General features: G+C 41.2%; 1 protein-coding gene and 1 long non-coding RNA gene across 2 annotated transcripts in view; one reads left to right on the top strand and one right to left on the bottom strand.

The window, feature by feature from the left end:
• The window catches only part of ngfra (nerve growth factor receptor a (TNFR superfamily, member 16)), a 32,257-nt gene extending 22,578 nt beyond the window's left edge, over positions 1-9,679 (bottom strand). The window contains exons 1-2 of the mRNA XM_056401681.1: positions 9,314-9,679; positions 6,580-6,742 (exon numbers count right to left, since the gene is read on the bottom strand). Coding sequence (XP_056257656.1) covers positions 6,580-6,742; positions 9,314-9,352 — 202 coding nt within the window. The 5' untranslated portion in view covers positions 9,353-9,679. The remainder of the gene's footprint in view (positions 1-6,579; positions 6,743-9,313) is intronic.
• Positions 1-16,352, top strand: part of LOC130185300 (uncharacterized) — a 112,095-nt gene extending 95,743 nt beyond the window's left edge. Inside the window, exon 5 of the long non-coding RNA XR_008830138.1 lies at positions 15,613-16,352. This is a non-coding gene — a long non-coding RNA (uncharacterized LOC130185300). The remainder of the gene's footprint in view (positions 1-15,612) is intronic.
• The last annotated feature ends 7,302 nt before the right edge of the window (positions 16,353-23,654 follow it).

The following is a 23,654-nucleotide window of genomic DNA, read 5'->3' as shown; positions in this document are numbered from 1 at the left end:
GCAGCCTTCACGTCGCGGGTGGTCTGGTTTTCCAAGTCCAAACCAAGTGATCAAAGTGTTGAGGAAGTGCGACTGGAAAGGGAACAGTTAGGGGAAATGCAGTGCAGTTTCCTCCTCAGGTAACTGAGGAGTTACCTGATGGCGATGACACATTCGCCATCAGATGCAGTGGTTTTTTCTTTTCTCTATCTTTCATCACCCCTTCCTCTTAATCCTGTCTGGAGGCAGAAGTGATAGAGGACAGTGTCACTGGCTGAACGATCCAGACAAACAACAGACCTCTGAGGTGAGCGGTTATTTGAATTTGTGAGCTCGAGGCCTTTGTTTTCTTTGCAGTCGGGCTCAAAGCTCTCTTCCTCATTCATTTCAATTATCCCACAGCGCGCAGGCTTCCTCGCTACTTTTAACTTGCATGCATGAGCCCTTTTGCAGACCTTGTGTGTAAACACATCTAAATGTGACCATATGCACTGGGTTCAACAGACAGAGGATGAAAGTGTGTGGCTTGTGCATGTGTGTATCTAATTTATGTGTTCCTGCTTTCATCTGGGGGGGGGGGGGGGCACAAGAAGAAAGTACAGTGCCATCTAGAGTCAGGTAGATAGTATCTTCTTGAATAAAATATGATCTTCTTTATAATTGTCCCCAAATGAACAATGATCAGTGCAGCTCAGTGTTGAGAGTTTTCATGTACGGCAGTAAAAACGATCATCGGTAAAGGGAGATGTGTCTGTGTATGGGGGAATGATGCACTTAAAGTGTGTCACTTCAGCCTGTGAAGACCCCCCTTCAAACACTGATGTGTTTCGGCCCCATTAGCGTCATCAATAATGTAGCTCTGGATGGCCTTGAAACTGCCCGATTATCTTCACAATCAGCACTTTAGGTGTAAGCTTTTAGCGAGGCCAGACATTTCTCCCACTCCACAGCATGTCAGGAGACACATTTCAGCAGACACACCAATTTCTTCCCACCTGAACCACTGACCCGTTGCTGACTGTGGATAAATGATCAACATTTGGAAAGCTGCGTGACAGTTTCTATTATCTTTTTAAACATGAAACATTTCTGTGTTTAATTATCTCCCTGCTTCATTGGTCCATTTAGCTTCCCTCCAGATTTGAAACAGGTGTTTTAGGATATTACCGAAGCTATTACCGAGGGTTGAGACTGTCCTCCTGTAACAAGCGAGGTTAATTGTGCAAGCAGGTTATAACGACCCATAGTTACATTTTATTGTTAGGCGACCTCCAGTGGTCGTAGCAATTATGACGGGAGCAGGAGGAAGCTAGATGACGTAGTTTATAGAGCGGCATGTTAGGACAAAGTTGGGGTGGATGGATGGGTCAGCAAAACACAGACTTTCACCCAACAGACCTCTGTTATTTTCCCGTGTGAAACTGACTCTTCGAACCAGGACCATTACACAAACGTAACCACATGTTTATTATAGTAACTATGACAACGAAGGTGCTCTGCTTCTAAGGAAGTATTTATTTTAATTCAAACCATGACCCTTTCCTAAATCTAACCAAGTAGTTTTTGTGCCTAAACCTAACCAGATCAAGGCATGACAACTAAGTCTGGTGTTTCTGATACGCTCCTATGGGTTGAATCTGAGGGTAGGACAAGCGACTTATATGGCGATCTAAGTTGGAGGACCTGTTCTGGAACGCCATGTAGGGAAGAAACTTCCTGTGACACGACCACAGACGACCTGCCGGAGGAGGATCTCCATTTCCCCTTTTCTTCATCCCTCATGATCCAAACTTGGAAGCGATTCTTGCTGCTGTGTTTCGGTTCTCTCCAGACGAGGCTGTGATTCTACTTTCCTTCCTCTTTTAAATCCCCAGTGAGCCCCGTTCCAGTCGGCCAGCACGGCTCATCTTAAACACTACTCTGACTCGTGATGCTCTGCCTTTTTTCTCTCAGATCTTCAGACGGTTTGCAGGGCAGGTTTTTCTGAATGGTTCACTAAGTAAGGCAGGTCCGGTTGTCTTGTCTCCCATGACAGCAGAGAAAAGTGGAGGCAACTGATAAATATTTCAGCGCTGCTGACGCTGGCACTCATCCCAAACCAGGATTGAGAGGCCGGGGGGGGGGGGGGGGGTTACACTGGCAGGAAGTGGGGAATTAAGGGGGGTTGTGGTAAATAAAGATTCACCCATATTTACCATAAAACAGGAAATGGATGTGTTGAATTTTATTCTTCAATTATTCATTTCTGCACTTTAGAAAATGTATTCATACTTTTAGTTTTTCAGGAAAGGTCAGTGTCTCAGCATCTAACTATAAACATATGATGATTTGTATACACAAAATAGTAACACCTGCACATAAATTATGTTAATATAATTTGTAATGTAATATAGTAATATCATGTAATTGTCATTTCAATTCAATTACAGATTCAGTGATGATTTCATTATTTATTTTGTGAAGAAAAACTGTATGAAACATCTTTTCATATGACAGCCCACGACTACTAAGCTTCCTGTTCTATTCTGCCTGCTGCTTATGCTGCAAACTTGACTACTGGACTTACTGGGAGCTGTGCTGGGAGTTTTCTCTGAGCTTTTCATCCAGAACAGTTTGATTTTTTTTAACTTTCTTATTCATGTAAAATGAGTCAGCAACAGTGAGAACATAGAACCACAGCCACTTCTATCTCTCTCCCTCTTGCTCACACTGTCTTTCTCCCTCTCCCTCTCTCTTTTTTTCATATTGAGCCCAATGTACGTACCGGCCCATCGGGAAAAGTCCCGATCCTCCCAATGGCCGCTCCAACATTGTATATAAATCCCACTCTACCTTGTTTTAGTGTATGATCTCCTGTTGGCCGCAGGTTATTAAGATTTTATCAGTTGAAACAAAAACAATATTGAAACCAATGAAAATGCAGCAGAAACCTCCGGGATATTTGAGTGTTGAGTGTTTATCAGCTGTTCCTGTTCTGCAGGGCAAGATACAGACGGGGGACAAATTATAAAGGAAACACCTTAATGCATGACTGGAGAAACACAGATGCTTCCACACAATCAGGCTCTGTGGTAGATATAAAAAAGCTGAACAGGCCCTGTTGATTCTGGTTTTGTATCAAGATGGTAAGAACAAAAGATCTAAGTGCCTTTGAAAGAGGTTGATTGTTGGGGTACAGATGGCAGGAGCCTCAGTCACAAAGACCGCTCAACTGGCTGATGTCTCAATAGTGACATCTGCATTTACTGTCTATGAGAAAGACGTTAGTAAATAGGAAATTGTGGTCGACAGCAAACATTCGTGACGCTGGAGTGTTAGTGTGATAGGTAAGGAAAAACAGAGGAGCAACTTTTCCTCAGGTGACTGAGACTCTCAACGCAGGACGCAATCAGACTTTCAGAAAGTACAGTTATGAAAATGATGTGAATCATACCAAATGTCTTTTGGAGGAATTTTGGAGTTTCCCTCCAATAGAGAGTTAGGTTACTTTCTCCTTGAATTTGTCGCCCGTCTTTAGTTGTTCACTGTTAGAGGCACAATCAGCTTTTCAATATGCTTTAATTAGCTGGATCAAACGGGTAAAGATGCATTGATGTAAGAGTATGCATGATGAATGAGCAGATCGTGCCCTTTGGTTCCTGGCTCTCTAATACCGTTTTATCCGCTAATAGAGACGATGAGTCATAGCAACAGGGAGGAGGAGGAGGAGGAGGAGGAGGAGGAGGGAAGGTGGTGGCGTGGGTGGGTGGGTGGGTGGGTGGGGTGTACTGGATGAGAAAAGCGAACACAAGATGGAGAAAAGAGGAGACACGACGAGGGTTGGTGGGATTCGCTGGTGTGGAGGGGTGGGGGATGAGGGAAACTAAAAAAAAATAAATAAAAAATACTGAGAATCAAAATTACATTGCTAAAGGGCCAGACCACATTATAGGAAAATGGGGCTGCGGTTAACCATCTATGCATTGTCTGCCACCGTTTACTGCAGGAATATGAAAAAGGAATATGACGTGCAAGACAAATTCCTTGTGACGTCAAAGCAAAGATAAAGTCCAGACGTTCTGTACAGACTCCAGGCACCTCTACTCGACCAATTTCCTGCTCCAGTCTTTCATATGCATTGTTTGATGAAGACTATTAATTACTCTGCTCACTCTCCTTCTACTGGTGCGGCTGGATTTTTACATTGTCCACTTTATGTCTCTTTTATTTTTGCACTGACACCCATTTTTTTACGCCTCTATCTTTTCTAACATTGATTTTGTCTGACAGAGTTTGTTTATGTGAAATTAACTTGCAGTACTTTGTGGCTTTTTTTTTTTTTTTTTTTTTTTTTTAACCCAGTCGCTCTTTAGAGGTAAAGAACCATGTCCCTGCCCGTCTACCCATTGCTGGAGCTCTTGAGTTCCTCGAGGCAAAGAAAAAAAACTTCCAAGGGGGGAAATCGACCAGATTCTTAATAGCATAACACAACACAGAGATAAGCATCTGTTGTGCAAAGAAGGTCACAAGTTCAAGGATAATCAGAGAATTCATTAAAAAAAAAAAATTTAAAAAAGCATGCCTGCATTCCCTCCAGAATTTCATAATTTCCCTAATAAAGAATGTTCTGCTTTTGCACAAGCGAAAGTTTTGGTGCTAAAAGACTCAGCAGTTCCTGTTTACAGGCGCCATTTGCTCGTGTTTACATATGTTGTCAAGATGGATTAATGCAATCAATCAATGTTGAACAGAGAGCGCACTCTGACTCTGTGTTTTAAAAAAAAAAAAGGCTCATTTTGGATTTCTGCTCTGTCAGTCACCACATGCCACAATTACCATGTGCATTTGAACGGTAAGAAAAAGTAGCACTCAGAGCAGCAGGTGTGACACATTTGCGTCGTCGCAATTCTTCAGCTCCTCCTGCGCTATGTGGTGACACTGGTGACCTATACTTTGACGTTTCCTTCGCACTCTGACAAAGACCGGCATCTTAAAGGGCAAAGAGAGCTGCAGGGACGTGACGCAGAAAGGCCCCTGAATTGAGAAGAACACATTTGTTTGCAGCATTGGCTCTTCTTCTTATTATTATTTTTCTTCTTCTTCCTCTCCGTGATGTTGCAGTGTTGGCACCTCTCCCAGCTCTGCTCTGTGGAGTGAGCACTGATGGTTCACAGCCTGAGCAGAGCTGTAAGGGAACACATTTGGACCCACTTACAAGCATCAAACATATGAATTCCTGCCTTATTTCTCAGGACTCTCGATAAAACGAAAACAGACACTTTATACAAATGACCAAATTGGACAATACCAGTTTGTTTTGGCTTTGATGATCTTTTTTGTTTGGAGTTCAGGACCCGAGCTGCCATTAAAAGCAGAGAAAGTGAATGCGAATAAATAAATAAAGATGATGGCGGTGCAGAAACATTGCATTAATCGGGTGTCAGTGTGTGTAATGGTGGTGAGGACAGCCGCGCAGTTTACATGTGTATATATTTGATTTTGATTGTTTCCAGATTGAATTTAATCCTCTTTCGTTTTGACACATTTCAGGAAATGAAGTTTCTGCAAAGTCAAGTTTTAGGATGTTGGTGTGCAAAGTTCATTTTCCCATCCATTAAAGGGTCAGTTCACCCAAATCACTGAAATACAAAACATATTTTGACCTTCCTTTGAGCAGATTTCAGGGACCACATTTTAGGACAGTGAGGTCTACGTTTGAGGAAACATGTTGCTGTTGAGTGTTTTTAATGTAATTTTACAATGATTTGAAGACCGCAAATTGTGGTGGGAGCACAAACTTCAGATGTCTCACAATGTCCACAACATACTGTATAACTGATGGTACTCGTAAAATGATTAATGAGGCAGCTTTTTAAAACTGGTTTATAAAAAATCCTGTTTTTCCTCATGGCAGTTGGAAAATGAGGAGGGATCATTTTACTTATTTCTAAAGTAAATCAACCTTTGTTGACTTAAGCTGCTGTTATATTACACTTTCATCATAATCTCTCTATTGCCAACATTTAGGTGGAAAAGTTCTTTAAACTGAAAATTAATTGATTGATCATTTGCCAAACTAGAGTCGCATTGTGAATATGTAACTAAAATATTATCTGAGTTGTAATCACTCTATTAATAATTATCAGTCACTTATAACTAATCTCTAATATAATTAAGATAAGTCATTAATAAAAAACAACTTTTGGGTTGTTGGATTTTGAGAAATCCCTTTGGCTGGTGTCTGTTCAGTCTTTCTGTTTGGTATAGTCTGTCACTTTCAAATAAGCCATCAAGTCTGCAGTCATGAATAATAAAAAGTCATTAATAACAGATCCGTGCAATATTCAATCAAGTCCGTAGTTGTAAATGTTAATAAGTTTTTAATTAGTGGAATGTGGTCCCGATTCCTCACAGGGCTTTTTCACAGGGTTAGCTGGAGGGATGTTGTTTCTATTACTGGCTTATAATTGATATTTAAAGCGGTAATAAATGATGCATTACCATTTATCAACCATGAATTGGAGCTTATGAAACCTGTATAAAGGGTGCTTTATTTGAAATATTTTTTTTGAACTGAGTTTGATCAGTTCAGTGCACATGCAGAAAGAAAGCTCTACTCACTGTCCAGACACTGGGCGCAGACGGTCTGGGTAGCACCACATTTCTTCACCACTCCCTCTCCAGGTGGACACTCCAAGCAGCATTCTCCACCGTTGGTGTACTGGCCGGAGTCACAGGTCAGCAGCACCGCCCGCTCCGTCTTAGACGCCAACACTAACGCCACCTGGCACACGGGGGACAGCAGTACAGTAGCTACATTAGAGCAGCACACTCACAGAGAGCTCACACAAACTTATACAAACACACACAGCTCAGAGCCACTGTGACTTCAACATGCACAGCGAAACAAATTGATGAAAATTACTGCCAGGTGTCTGACCTGTTCCTTAATCCAACCGCTATCAGAATTCATCATAAATCATGTTGTCCCCACCTATATTAGACACACTTTGAACAAGGCAATCTGCCATAATAGCTCCCCTGAAGGCACATCAGCTCTAATAGTAAACCCTACAACATCCAGACGAGGCAGTAACCATTAAATCATGTGTGCAAGACATTACACACATGCCTGTCCTAATTACTTTCTAAAGGTGAGAGTAGCTGTGAACGTCAGCCTCTGCTTCCGATCACCACGGGCACATCCACACACAAGCTTGTACCTACATGTACTCATGCACAGAGCAAACCTTCACTCACAGCTGAGGCAATAAAGTTGGGTATGCATCAGATCATAAGACCCGCTGTCCTAATTTGTATATGCTAATGTCACTCTAAATACCTGCAGCACGCAGCCACAGCACTGTAAACACACGCATTTGCTGTATTTCTCTTTCATCCTGACACATAGTATTACCATGTATAATATATAATCCTGTCTAATCTGTCTAATCTACTCCAGTTATCACCCTGTCTCTGTCTCTCTCCTTCCTCTCTTCTTGCATTTTGTCACTACGCTCTCTGATATAAATGCCAGGCAGCTTCACTGGCAAAGGAACTGAGGCTTGTTTCACTGGTGTGTGTGTGTGTGTGTGTATACAACAGTGTTAAAGAAAAGGAATTCATATCCAGACGTTTTTGAACAAAGAAAATCATTACACTGAATCACTTTCATGTCCTGTGGCTTATATTATGTAACGGGCAAAAGCTCATTTCTACTTAATTCACATTTGCTGAGACATCAATTCAGTCTTTTCTGTTATTCTCTCTCTTTTTCTCTCTCACTCTCTCTCTTCCATCCCTGCTTTCATTCAGAAACAGATGTACTGAGCAGTCATCAGCTCTCTCTCTCTCTCATTCTCCCTACTCTTGCTCAATATTTCCCCCACTCTGTCGTTCCACTTTTTGCTCTCGGGGTGCATTTCTCTTCTGACTTTACAATCTGTTATCTCAACATTTTTGCGGTTTTTCTTGAGTGTATTTTGAGGGTGACAGTCACATTTTTTTTTTTGCCTGCAAAAATGACTTTTGGATGCAGCCCAGAACCTCAAAAGAGTCCCCTCTGGTATGTACAGAGGGGAGATTCATGTCCCTGACTGCTGCGCCAGCCCCCTTTCCTGTGACCCCTCCCTGGAGTATCACTCAGCTCAAGCACAGATTAATGGCAAATTCAGCGGGAAATTTGTTCACCAGCAGCAGGAACACAAAAAAAAAAAAAAACGTACGGTGACCCAGCTGTGATATGCTTGGTTTGTACTCTACTCAATTTCATGGTCAATCTGAGAGTTTATTTCTAAATTTAATTCCACCAAAGTGCACCCGACCGTCGCCACCCTTAAAACCAGCTGTCATAACAGAGTGTCCCCTCACATACAGGGGCTGTTCACATGATGACTGAGCTGCACAGCCCAATTAGACCAGCTGCTGTGAACATACCAGAGGGCTGGGAGGATGTGCCCCTGCAGCTCTGCGCTTTATCACCGCCCTCCTCCATAATCAACTTGTTCACATTATCAGAGGAGCCTCCATGGTTTTATGTCAAAACCAGCGAGTTTTACAGTTTACAGCTCATGTTGGATAAGAATTAAATGAATCCATTTACTTTTCCATAAGCTGCAGCATCTTTATCTCTTCATATTTTAAGACCTAATTATCCCCAAAATTAAACTAGAAAATAGAAATAAATTACTTCTACTCATTAATACTATTAAAGTCTGGGCCTTTCAGCTTTTGGATGTCTGGCTGCAGCCCAATGTGAAGCAGAAATCTCAATTTTCAATAAAGCAATCCTCGCAGCACGGTCTAACTTTTACTCCCTGGATGAAAACCAAGAGGGAGGTGACAGTGAGTGTGTGTGTGCATGTGTGTGTGCGGAGCTAGAGGGAATATAATATAACCTGGGCATAATATCACATGTAAATCAGTAGGTGTTTAGCAACATGCAGCACCTGCATGTTTTATCAGGGGACGGAACAGCACGTTGGTCAGTGAATATGGCATTACACCACAGCAACAATACACCACACATTTAACCACCTATAATATATATCACAGCCATCACGCAGAAGATTATAGATACCATAAAGAACTCTGGGGGTCAAGAAAAACTCACCACAAAGTCCCTGCAGGATTATTAAAGGAATATTATAGCAATAAATGGTCACAATCTAAAAACCCCAATAGGAATATTATAGGAACTATATAGAAACACTCCAGTGAGAGGAAATCTTTCAAAATAAAATAACAAAGTGCATAAGATGAGTTATAAACTCATCACTCACTCAACAGTCCTATTAGAGAATTTTAGCAGTATTAAAGGAATATTGCAGCAAATATTAGAGTACAGGCTACTCACCAAGGCGCACAAAATCACCAGCGATAAGGTAGTAGTCATCCTGCGTCGCCTGCTGGAGTCACATGAAACAGATCTTGAGCAGAGAGAGCAGCGCTATGTGGAGGAGGAGGAGAGCCGCTCAGCAGGGGTGCTCATTTTAATCCCAGCTGCACAGATTTTTTTATCAATGAGTCCGCACCATCACGCGTCTGTCCGGGACCCTCCGCACACTGGAGTCAGATGCGACTCTCGGTGCAACCCCCCTGCAACACCAACACCACACTACCTCACCAACACACAAACGGAGGGAAGAAGAAGAGCAGGAGGAGGAGGAGGAGACCGTCCTGTCCGGAGTGCTGCTCAGCTGCAAGTGCACTGCGGAGGAGGCGAGAGACGAGAGGAGAGGAGGGGGGAGGAGAGGAGAGGAGAGGGGGCACGTCCGTTTATTACCCCTGATACTCCTGCAGTAAGACTATACAACCTGCCCCCCCCCCCCCCCCCTCTAACTCTCGCTCCTGCTTTAATCTCACGTGAGGTCTTGATCGCAAAAGCGGCATAAAAATGATTTATATTTATCATAAGGGACACACATAAATGTCTGACTCATCCAGCAATATTAACCACCCCCCACCCCCCACCCCCCTTCTCTATCTTTATTGTCTTCTATGTGGCCAAAAGTAATTGAACTCCCCTGTAGACTTCTCTCATTCTGTACAATAATGTTTTGTGGAAATAATTTGAGAAAGACTTTCTAGACCCCTCTTTTAGCATACTCCATCCAACACCTGATCGCTCAACATCAGTGGCCAACTTCACTGATGCTCCTGTGGCTCTTGAGTGGGAACAAACCGCTGCAGCCAGGTTCCAAAATCTGGTAGAAACAAAAAAAAACTGAAATCAGAACCATGGAGGATGTTACTGCAGCAGATTAATGCTAATGCTTTCAGAATGACATGTTCAACAACCACATATGGTTGTAATATTAGTGTCCACATACTTTTGACCATGTAGTCTCTTCGTCACACTGTGCCAAAGGTTGTAGTTTGTGGCATTGCTGTGTTGGATCGCATTAAGCTGAAGTGGGTTTCTAATTTCTTTGCTCCTCCATGTTATTTAAATGAGGGAGTCACAGTATTAGAAACACCTTTCCATCTACTGCACCCCAAAACAAGACCTCCACACAGCGTCACAGCCTCCAAACATGCTCTAAGAACTGGGTCAACACACAGACAACTTAAAAAATCTCATGGACTGAGGAGATAACAGGTGTTTCTGTTTTTCTGGCCACTCATCATACCGTGTGTCTCTTTCTATTGAGCTACCTACTTTTTTACTCTCCATGTCTGTTGTTTTTACTTGACTAAAACGTCATTAATTACAACATCCAAATGTAAATAGGGTAACCTGAGTCAGTTTACAGCTTAAGGCACTAGAAGGTCTATGGTCATCTTTTACCACAAGAGGGCGACTCAGCTGAGCTCAGATCAGCTGCTCTCACTCAGACTGGTGTGATGATCTTGAGCTTAACAATGAAGAATGAGGTTCTTTCCTCAAGGGAAGTCGCTTCGCTGACAGATGTGCCGCGTGAAAAGGCTTAATTTTCACTGATCTCAGGTTTCACAGGTTATTGTGTTAAACCGCAGCATGGATAAGCACTGGATGTCCTTAAAGCACGGGGATTTAGATTTCATTTCAATATAATCATTTTTTATAACAAAACATTCATTTTTTTCATTTTAGTGTGATGATTGAATCGTGTAGTCTACAGTACACCTGCTGAAAGTGATGAGGATTGTTGAGGTTTGAATCACATGTATCCATTAAACACTGCTTGGGTCAAGATAATAATAAATTTGGTGAGACCACTTCGAAACAGCTAATGCACGTTTAAGCACCGCTGTCCTGTTTGATGCTCATTGAGGTACTTAGACTTTACACTTAAGGAAAAACCAGTGTTGATGGATATTGATCCAAGACAACTGTGGTGATTAAGCAGTTGGTGTCACCGAAAAATCGGACCGCTTTATCTGCTTCAAACCTTTCCTCATTTCTTCTTCTATGATCCTCTTGACCCTGCCACTTCCACCTTCTCCACAGGGGACGCAGAGGCCGATGCTCCTGAAGTAGCAGCAGCAGCAGCAGCAGCAGAAGCCACAGGGTGATTTAGTTTCACTGTTGAGATCCAAATGCTCTCCAGTATTGATCTTAGGACACATCAATTTCCCCACTTCCTACATCCTCCTTTGAGATCACCCCTGCAGCACCTCTGACTAACCCCCATTCTGATGACTCTGACAGCACTCTTCTCCATCAGCACAGCCTTCTTCGATATTGTGTTCACATGCTAAGTCCTCTGAATCCAGTATTTACTGTCTATAATCACTAGAGTCTGAGTAAAGCCACTGAATCACCCCAGGGGTGCGGGTAGTCATGGCGGGCTTCAAAGCTCCAATTTATCTATCGAAAAATGATAATGATTATTATTAACACTCTCCTTCATGTTGTTCTGATTGTCAGACTCTAGCAACAGTGAAACAGAGATGTACTACAACTCTCAGATGAAACGGCCAGAAATAGAAACATGTCCTCTGAATGTGAGCTGTATATTAGTAGTGTTATTGATATAATGATATGTGCTGACAGGGCCCCTGGTAGGATACTTGTGTTTTTCTCTGTACGTATCACATTTCCAGTCATATGATTAGTCAGCGAAAGGAAATGTCATGTCAGTCTGCAAGGTCACTGATAAAAAACAATCTTGAATTGATGATGAAGAGGACTTGCCACTCGGCTGAGGTTTTTATGGTGAGCAAGACAAGGCGGGAAAACATTGCCTTAACATAACATTTATTTATCTATAGCCTACTAACAGTAACAACCGAACACCCTCTCACCAGCGACACACTTGAGTGCAACTTTCATTTCTTTGTTTGTGCAACTTAAAATCTTTCTGCAGTCAGTGAGTAAGATACTCGGATCTCCTCCTCTTCATCACACCGGTCTCCAGACAAACTCGGACTTCAAGAAAAGCAGGAATTCGTCACCCAGGGTTTTCTATCCTGAGATTTAGAGTTTACTTTCTTATCAGAGATCCTATTGATTGGGAAGATGGCAAGTGAAATTCAGTAGCCAGTTTAATATGGAGAAATTTTACAGCAGATGTTTTTTAAAAATATAAACTCAGGGGTGTCGAGTAGCTCAGTTGGTTGAGCAGTTGGCCCCGGTTCGAGTCCCACATCGGACAAGCCCTTTGCTGCATGTCATTCCCCCTCTCTCTGCTTCCCCATTTCCGTCTCTCTCTACTGCACTGTCAATAAAAGGCATAAAAGGCCCAAAAAAAACAAATAATTAAAACTCAAACTGTTGTTAGCTGTATTATTAAACGTCACCTTCTGTGGTTGTGCTTGAACAAACAAAATTTTAAGTTAGAATAAATGTTTCTCAGTGTTGCATTGTGAAGAACAGCCTCAAATGTCTGTGTCTGCCTCGCAATGAAAAGTCATTTTATTTAGTATAATTACTATTGTTTGTTTTCATAGAGATGCCAGAACCCACCTTACGTCAGTACCATACCTTACCAGACCCCACAACCAGCAAGAAATGGTAAATCCTGTGCATGACTACACCCCATACCTACATGTATATGGGTCCATATTAGTATTAAAATGATTTTGAGCTTGTAAAGTGATTTTCACAAATAAGTTTGTAGTTGTAAATCAACATTTGAAAACCTGTAAAAATAAATCTGCCTGTTTTTTTCACCTGAATCTGATTGGACAATGACAGTCCAATCACAAGGTAGAGTCCAATCAGAGGGCAGCTGGTTATGTTGCCTTTATCTGCAGATCCCGAAAAGGTGTAGTAGATTTTCAACCCCACGCCATCATCCGTCGTATCAGCTGAACAATTTTTGACCACAATTCATGGACTGTTTCTGTGATTTAGTTTCAAACAGCTTCAAATTAAAGTTGAAAGTCATTGCCATTGTGTCATTTTGGTTGCAATATGTTCTGGAGCGCGGAGCCGAAACAATGAAACAGTGAAAACTCAGAGGACTGTACTCTATGTGATTTGTGATTTTGGACTATATAAATAAAAATAAACTTGACTGGCTTGCTCTGGTCTGGTTGAACTCTGACGTGGTAGGTTTTTTGGCCATGCAGGTAGAGAATAAAAGCGGTCCATATAATCAATCACCCCTGGCTATCGTTCACATCCTGATTGCAGGAGTAAGACAAATAATCTCTAGGTTAACACTGCTTCTTTTCTTTCTTTCTTTTTAATGTGGCTTGAGATCCAGAGGAAACCGGTAAGTATTCAAACTGTGGGAATGTATTTCTTCTCTTCAAGGCATATCTTATAAAATACAGATGTTGCAGTACTGTTTAGACACAGATAAGTCTGGTCAAGACAAGAGGCCTCTCCTGTTGCAGTTTAAAGACAGTGTGTGACTCTGGTGTGATGTTACATAAATGCAGTGATTTCCTCTTTTTGTGCAGTGGAGGTGACAGGCTGGGGCTGATATAAGAGTTGGAGAGCCACTGTATGAAGTTATGTCCCAGCATGCTTTTGGGGGAGGCGTATTGAGTTGAGAGGGTGGACACCACATGTTCTGAATAGACTGCCAAGTATGGGATAGGACATCACCTGTGACTGGTTACACATCTAAAAACAAGAATTATAGTTCCCATTCAACACAGAGGAGGAGATGCTTTCACCCTTCACAAATCGTTTGCAAATATAAACCACAAAAACTACATGCTGAAAGCTGGAGCCGAGCCAAAGCTGGAGGGGAACGTACACTTTACTCCTGGCAGGCTGTCTTTATGTTGTCATATTCATGGTTGGGTTTTTTTTTTCCCTTGGTTAACGTTAACTCTGAAAGATTGCCTACGTCTTGAATGTTAAGCTCAAATATCAGATGTTCAAAGAGAAAAATAAGAATGGATTTTTAAGCAGATGATCCCATAGAGATATTTAACTGACCTTGTTACAGCATTATTACAGGACCCAGAGAGCTTTTTTTTTTCTTTTTACAAAAATATGCCCCTATATCACATATATTCATGTAAAACAGATACTATAAATGCCAGCTGTGCATCCTGAACTAAAAACTCCCGGTCTCTTTTTGACCCAAGACTGTCTCAAGCTGTAAACAATGTGGTTTTTTTTAACATGGCGATGGTGGTTTCTCCTTCCTGTGGTTTCCCTGCAATGAACATTTCCTGCTAATATATTTAGAAAAATGAAGTCTGCCAGCTTTTGCACAATTTTTCAGGCTGTGTAAATGGCTTTTTTTTTTTACCATCTCTTTTCACTCTGAGCAGCACTAAGTGAATTAGTTAAGCAAAAATTAACTCCTCTGCTAATTACAGTAGGTGAGTAATTAATGACTTCCACTCCGTTTGCATCCACCGAACAGGATGAATCTTAATGTCTCCTTCTGTTCCTTCCATAAGGAGGGTGTGTTCCCGTGTTTGTAAGAGAAACTGTCCCCCTGGGTAATATGCTTCAGTGACTCATGTTTACTATGCGTTTTTACAAAGCCAGATTTTTTTTGTCCGAGTTCAAGAGCAATTTATTGGAAACACAGCTCCGCAAAAAAATCAAAGCAGAGAGTCAAAATCTGCAGACTTTTCATCATGCAGTCACTCGCTCATCTGTTGTGCTTGGATGTTCAAAGCAATGTTTTCAGTCGTGTATACTTCCAACGTGCGCTCCATAGTGAAGGAGCAGGAGAGATGACCTGCAGCCAAAAGCTCAAACGGGAAACTAAGTTGGAGGCAGACATCAGAAAGCTGAAGTAGAATTAACAGCATAACTGCTTACAATACATTACGCACATTCCTGAGGAGTTTCTATGGAGCAAATAAAGAATAAATGAGGAACTTAATTAATAAAACTACAAATTAAAAAAAGCCACTGTACCATTGCATAGCGATTAGAATGTACCATTCCATATTAATGTAAATGTGCTTTTTAATCTCTTTAATCTCTCTTTTAACAATGTTAGTGGCGTGACTCTAGGAATAGCTGTTAGCCTGTTAGTCAGTCAGACTGTGATATCTCAACAACTATTGGATAAACTGCCATGAAATTTGGTTCAGACATTCATGGTCTCCAGAGGATAAATCCTACCGACTTTGATGAACCTGTGACTTTTCTTCTATAAGTTCACATTTGTGGTTTTGAGTAAAATCTCTTGACAACTGTTGGATGGATTGCCCTGAAATTTGGTAGACACATTCACGTTCCCTTCAGGATGAACTGTAAAAACCTTGGTGATTCCCTTTTCCTGACTTTTCATCCTGTTCTTTCAGATCTTGACGCTCCCACCTGCCCTGCTGTGACCCTCAGCCCTTCCCGCCATTAACTGATTCGCCACATCCACCTGCTCACCTGTTCCACATTCCCTCATTACCTCAGTCAGTATTTATATCGGTGCAGTGTCACTCACCCCCTTCCATGTTGTCTACTGTGCCATTTCTGTCATAGAGTCTCAGCCTTTTTCTCCTGATTGGCTGCCTGTTTTTTTTTTTTGGCCTTTGGTCCTTTTTATCTGTTCTGCTGTGATTCCTGCTTTCCTGTATCCAACGCAGACCTTCACCACATCCTTGCCCCCTCATAGTCCCCTTTGCTTCCTTTTGCTTCTTTTTTCAACCCTTATTAAGTAATTACAAAATAAGCGAAGACAAGTTTAACAATGGTGAGAAAGATTGGACCAAACATATGACAAGAGACGAGAGAGATTATCAAGGAAAAAGAAATGAGAGGGGGAGGAAAAAATGAGTAATAATCATAATTGCAGATGGTATTATGGTAGGAAAAATTGATTAATTAATTAAATAAAAAACACTTGTACATGTATGTCTGATGATTGGATTGTTGGGGGGGGCAAACAATCTTCATGGAGGTGAAGCATTTGACCTTTTACTTTTCTCTCCGTGTTCTGCATTTAAGTCCAGTTTACTGAGCTGTGACAGAACGTTACACCTGCTAAACATCAGTGTTTTACTCCATCAGCATCTTCATAGTGAGCGTGTCAGCAGGCTGTCGACTGCAGAGTCTCGTTGCCTTGTGTCATACATTCCCAGTGACAAGCATAAAACCCTTCCAGGCCCATGACCATTATTAAGACCATGGCTTATTTTCCAGCTTCACACAGTAAAGTTAGTGCTGCAGGGTTGGGCAAGCTCATTAAAAATCTGGTTTTGATTACATACAATATCTATTTCTCAATTTATAAATTTTCTCTTTAATGTCTTTTATTGGAAGTTATTTTTCTAATCAGGACAATAATGTAGACCAGAGTGAGAAGTTTATTTACCACGGCACAACTGCGCACCAGATCTCCAGAGGTTATCCTTTCTTTCCGCATGTGATAAGAGTGTTTTGGAATGAACAACACATTTTGCATCCAACTTTCTGAACGTGGAATGTGCTGTTTACACCAAAGAAACTCTCTTTATCTCAATCTTAAAATAACTTCCTGAGGACACATGCAGCGAGATTAGAAGTACTAAAGTAATCATTTAGACTATAATCAATCTTAGATAAATACTGTTAGATATGCACAAGCTATTGTTCAGGTAGCATCTGGCAAGTCTGTTAACTGTTATACATGATCAGTTTTGGTGGGCTGTTAATACTCAGGCTTTTGTGCACTCGGCTGTAAAGTATTGGCAGGTTAAAATTTAAGGCACAAGTCCTACACAAGCATCCCCATCTGAGTGGTGCTTATGACCCTGAGCCACATGTGCAGGATGACCATATCGAGTCAGAAAGCCTGTTTCCCGATTGAGTGGGTGGATTCCCAGACAGCCACAAGATGGTCATGAGATGGTTCAGTGTGTTTGAAGTGACCCAACACACTCAGACACTAAACACCGATCCTTTCATACCTGACAACACTAGAGAGACACACAGGAGGGATGGTATCATCGAGCAGGTGCACCGTTACATTCCTGGACAGCTGGACATCATTAAAAAGAAAAAAAACATCAGTGCTCTCCCTGTCTCTGTCTTTACGTGTCTGGTGGTCGGAGCGTGTTCACTTCCATATTCGCCCTTGGATCCCCTGCTGTCACTGCGTGGGGAGGCAGCAGCACCAAAGCTGCAGGTTGTAAAACATGTGACCCCCTCAGAACACATGACCCTGATGTACCCGGAAGCTGAAAGACAGGTAGAATTTACTCAGGTGATGCTCAGGAAAGTGTATACAAGTCGTTTTACTGACACACTCACTGCAAAAAATTTCCATTTTAACCAATCATTTAATTTTATTGTTTAGTTTTGAAATCATTTTTCTTGGCACAAGGGGGAAAGGTGACATAGTTCAGATGTTTCCACTGCAGCTTTAGAAACAAGTCAGAAGTTAGAAATAAACAGATCATTCAATCAATGTCAGAAAAATTACATTTGATCCAGGTCAATAATTGACACATATTGTTTTTCAATGGGGAAAAAGTGAAATTATTTCAGCTCATTGGCAGGAAATAAACTTAAAGGTCTGGTCTTCATCATTCATTCATTCATTCACTTTTTTATCAAATTATATTGGGGTGAGTAGCTAGCTAGATATACCAAAACCTGAGTAGATAAAACAGAAATTACATCCACCACTACACCACTAGAGATACATGGATAAATTTGTCTTTTGTGACGTGTGAACTGACCATTTATCACTCAATAGTTTAATAATTCCTTGTCGTGTACTGTCAAGTCCAACTGGATGTCACTGCAATACAGTTGTTCCCGGTAAAGAACAGGTTTGCATTTTTCCAAGTCTAACTTCCAAGTCTATATTAATAGAGTCAAAGGTCACTGTAATCACTGCTCGTGTTCATGCTGGCCATAAAAATATCTCAAAATTCAATAAAGTGATTCTAATGTAAGAGATGGCGGAAACACTTTGTTCTGTACAAAAACTGATCCAAAGTTGAGCAAAAGCCAAATCAAGTGGATCCTCAGTATGTCTTTGTGAACTCGATGAAAGCAATGAAACACAGTCTGGAGAAACAAAAGAGGTCATTTTGAACCAAACACACTTTAACTTTACGTGATGCCCACTTGATTCGACCGGCTCAAACAGATGAAGCCTCATAATAGTTTCAGCACACCTCCACCAACCCAACCTCCTCCTACTACTCCCACTGAATGATGCTTTAATAGGGAAATATGACCTCTTGATTCTACTCTCTTTATGTTCTCACCTTTTATTTATCCATAAGGAGTAATTCAAATGTAACAGTCAAGTTTTATTGTATAATTGTCCAATTTGTTATCGTCTATCATAATATAATCATTTTGTTGCTCTAGAAAATGACAATAAAGTCACATTTATAAGATTGTTTGGAGAGCATCCTTTATAAAATAAGACAGACTCTCCCTCCCTGGAGTGAAGTGTAGCACTGCCTCCGATAAAACCATTTATGAGCCACTGTAATCAAGAGAAGTAGCTCTTATCTGCTTTCTTACCTGCTTTTCTCCGTCCTCTTCATGGTGACGCTTCAGCTAACCACTATAATCAGCCAAATGGATGAGCTGCTTCACTTAAGGTGATGGTGATGGAATATTGATGGCGTGATTTTAAATCTTGTCTATCGAGGCACTGTTCCCTGCTCTTCGAGAGTGCATCAAGCACCTCAGTGGATAAATAGGGTTACTGTTGTGATGCACAAATAATGATTCAAATATATTCAAATGTGAGAACTGCAATTATATCCTGGTTGTTTGCACAAATAGAAGCAAAAAAACATCTGAAAAATACCCCTGCAGGCGAAGACACTGGCATTTCTCTTGCCTTGCACACATTTTGTGTCATGCAGGCATAACGTCATTAACGTCTTAATGTTTGTCTTCCTTTGGTCTACTTGAGCATCCTGGGATCATCAAGGCCACAGATGCTTGACTTCTTGAGCACCTGGAAGGAGAGAAAAAACAATGTGGACAAAAGAAGGATGCAGGAGAGGCCAGGAGATAAATCGAAACAAATGAAAAGAGGTGTTAAGAGCAAAGAACAGGAGAAAGGGGATGGTAGTAAAAGGTGAGCTGTTGACTGAGTGCAACCCGAGGATGAGTATTGACAGCCGGGCATAGAGAGAGGAGTAATACAATTAGCTGGTTGGATTGTATTGAATAGCAATCTTAGATAACCTGATCCTCTTCCTCTACCTTCCTCCAAGCATCCATTACTTCCAGAATGTGATCTTCCTGAGCTCTGGACTTCCACAACCAGCTCAATACTGTTAAATAATATTGAGTGATAAAAGCTTTTATACAGGTGCTTAATCACTTTTTTTGTGCATGTGAATCTACACGATGTGTGCATTTGATGTTATTGCTGCATGGCATTGAGAGATGTTTGTGTGCATCTGTGTATGTGTTTGTTTGGTGTGCAGTCGTGTTGATTTTCCATACCATCGTGCTTTTCGTCTCATTGGTGGTGATCAAAGGCCGTAACCTTGTGGGGGCCGGTCATGCTCACTCAACCGGCGTGCATGGCCTGCTGCTAATGTCCTGGAAATCCTCTACACAGAGACAAAATAAACCATCACAGTGTTTGTGTGTGTGTGTGTGTGCGTGCATGCGTGCGTGTGTTTGTATATGCATGCATGTGTTTGTGTGCGCATATATATGAATCTATGCATTTTATGAATACATTTACTATCATTCTAACATGAAATCTGTATTCATTCGACTGCTTTTCTTTCCTGTTCTTGTTTATTCCATTATCTTGTTTTGCAGCAAGTGCCACCATAGATCTCCCGTTACACACCTGGCATCCCAATAACCTCTTTACATCCCTTTTAATGTTGTTGTCATTCGAGCCACAGAGCTCAGGCTCCTCCATTCAACCATACATTCTCTACCTCGGGAAGAAGACCGTTGCCTGCAGTATCATATAGCTACAGACAATTGAAGTCAGTCATCCAAATATAATGTTAAAGATTGTATCAACGCCAAAATTCATGGCTCTTGCCATGTATAAAATAACTATTAGTATGTTAATGTGATACAGCAAATAATCAAATGTGCACTAAACCTATAACTTCTAAACCAGTGGTTCCCAACCTTTTTGCTTTGTAACACCTTGAAATGAAGCAATGAAACTCCTTACGATTTCTCAGTTTGTAGTTACGATCTAATGTACTTCAACCATAAAGCGACTGTCACTCATGAGATTCGTTCATTTAGGTACTTGAAGAGATAAAACAGTGTATTATATAGGTTAGAGAAAAATTCAACCTGAATTAATTTATCAACTCTTTGAACTGGGCCTCCAGGCTGGGAAACGCTCCTTAAAACACACTGAAAGTTGAAACAAGACAGAGTCTACAGCCATGCTACCAGCTCTGTGAGGCTGTACTTACTGTGTGTTCAGATTAAGCTGGGGAGCTGGAATTTCCAATTTTCATGTTGGAAAATTTCTACTGGAACGCCCTGTGAAGTTGGATTTCTGACTCTGATATTCAGAAAACCCCACCAACACCTTACTTTAGCTTGTTAGCATGCCAACATTTGCTAATTAGCTCTACACATAAGGTATAGCTGAGGTTGACAGGAATGTCATTAGTTTTGCTCTGTTTTGTCAAAGTCTGATATTCTGCTCGATGTAAAGTCAGAAGATCATCAAAGTTATTACACTTTATCCACAGGGAATCATGAGTGTGCAAAATATCATGGTAATGCATCCCATCGTCAACCTCATGGTGGTGCTTACAGGAAAAGTTCAATGACCAAAGTCATTAAGCTTTATCCTCCGGGGACCATGAATGTCTGTACAAAAATTCACAGCAATCCATCCAGTAGTTGTTGAGATATTTCGGTCATTGCCATCATTGGAGCCACACTGCTAGCTTGGCTAAAGATCTGATCTCAGTTCATCTTTTCACCTCTTGACTAAGGTTTCCTGGTTGGGAAAACACACTGAGAGTTAAAAGAAAACCATTCAATTAAATGTTCTCATATGTGTTTAAGTTGAAACCACATTTCCACAGCAATTCATGCTGAGCTGTTGTGGTGCAATCCTGAGTGGTTATGCTGGAAGAGTGTAGATGTTTAGATTCTCTATGATATATATCTTATTTAAGTGCTACTGACATATTGCAGTGATAAAACGCTGTGAAAGCATTCTGCCTCGTTGGCTGTCGTTGGGAGCGAAATGTCTGAAGGTGAAATGGACTTCAGGGTCAAACCACAAACCCAGTAAGCCTCCATTGATTTACAGGGGACTCTCCTCTCATCCTTCTCTGTAATAGTTCTTGTAATAGCCACTTGTGAAGCAGATGCTGTCTAAATTTTTCACATACAACTGTGTTGCTTTTCCTCTTTTGTGGTCTCCAGTCGTGGGGTTAATGATTTAACGAGTGGGACCTTCTGAGAAACAGACACATATTCAAAATAGAGCTGTAATTCGGGCCACTAGTGTGCAGTTATTTCCCTTAATTGTTTCCTGAACTTTGCCCTTGAGGTTTTCCCTGACCCGGCATATCCTGATGGGGCGCAATGACAGACATGAATTTGAGAAGATGGAAGAGGGGAGTCCTGAGAGTGTGTGTTTGTGTGTGTGGAGTTGTTCTGGTCCAGGCCAGGTGGCAGTAAAGCCAAATGTACCTCATTTACTTCTGACATGCAATCCTCCATCACCTCCACACTCGAAGTCTGGACTTATTCAGACTATTCTTGAACCATTCAAGTGAAATTGTTCCCACAGCTAAAACATGACGTTGTAATGCTGTCTCAATGAGGTCAGAAGCTCTTGCATTAATACCCTGTGCTTCCTTGATGGATAATGGTTTGGAATCAAGGCTGAAACTTGAACTTCAGTCGGACATAAATAAGCACTTGATTTGGACTTGGCTGCATTGGGACTGGACCTACTTGAGACCTCAATAATAAAGACTTGACTTGATTTCCATCCATCAATCTGTTCGTTCATTCTCCATCACAAGTGAGCCCAGACATCTTTCTGCCTAGCTCCATTCTCCAGCTCCTCCAAAACCTTTATCAATCCCAAGGCACCTGACTTGAAATTTAAAAGCAAAAACATTTAAGTCACAAGGTCTGACCTGATGAAATCCTGAGACAGTAAAAATGAATAAGACAGCAATAGGTAGGCTTCGTGTAGCTACATCTTTCAACCGAATGTTTGGCTTGGTTTGGTTTTGAGTTAAATGAACTGAATGAAATAAAGAGCTTAACAGTTATTGTCCTTAAATGACACCACTTATTGTAGCACTCACATTAATACCTAGATATTGGAAAATGAGGACCAGAGCTGTATAGCTGAGATTTAAGTATACAGTCACATTTAAATCACAAAAAAGAGGTCATACAAAATGTTGTCTGAACATATCTAGAGTTAAAAGTGTGTGTAGTCCATGGTGTCGACCATAGTCGAAGACAGGGTGAAAGAAGGAGAGATGCCATGATGCAATGAATCATACAAACAGGGATAACACACACTTTTGGAAAGTCTCTTTTACAGGCATTCATGGTGTTGCACACTACACATGAAAAGTGTGAGAAGTAGCCTATGTGTGTAAAGATTGAAAAAAAAAAGGGACCTTGGGAGAGAAATTCAAATTCTGCACTCTATACACCAAGCCAATTGCTGCATAAAGTCACAGAGTGATGCTTTAAGACTTAGAGTTCACTCTATGACTTGACTTCAGATTTAATAGCCAAATCATTCAAGGATTATGTGTTGACCTGGTAAAATACTGCAACATTATTAGTCCTGTGCACTGCTAGGACTTGGTCTCAGCTGTGTAGAAAAAACAGTTGTTGGATGAATGTCCTTGCCCTCACACTTCACACTTGACTTTAGACTTGGCTCCGACTTGGCCCAAAAGGTTAACAGGAAACTCCAATGATACACATCAAAGTCTGTTTACAGGTACAGAGTACTGCTGCATATGTGAAACACATCTGTAAAAAGCCGTTAGAGGTTCCAGAGGGAGCTGTGTGAAGATCTGAACATACAAGGGCGAGGAGTTAGAAAGCAGTGAGGCTAACAGCTCGAGGCAACATCAGCCGCTAGTAGCCTAACATATCCGAATCTCCAAATTAAGTGTCAGTGGTCAAGTTGCATTGTGGTTAATGTAAGAACCCTGTTTTAAAGAAGGAGAATCTGTGGAATTAAAACAGACAAGACAGTATCTCTGGTTCCAAGCTCGATTTTGATCCTTTTTTTAACTGTCAATCATGAGTCTGATGAGTCACTGTTATTGAAGTGCAAAACTAGATCAGTGAAGTACTCATAACAGAGCTGTCCTTTGAATGAGAGTTGACTTGATTTGTTTCAGGTGGATTGGCCTTATCATCTGATACAGCTGTTTCTGTACTGTATCCTCAATTT

Source organism: Seriola aureovittata, chromosome 17 (assembly GCF_021018895.1).
Source record: "Seriola aureovittata isolate HTS-2021-v1 ecotype China chromosome 17, ASM2101889v1, whole genome shotgun sequence".
NCBI classification, from domain to species: Eukaryota; Metazoa; Chordata; class Actinopteri; order Carangiformes; family Carangidae; genus Seriola; species Seriola aureovittata.
This window is presented reverse-complemented; position numbering and strand designations above follow the sequence as displayed.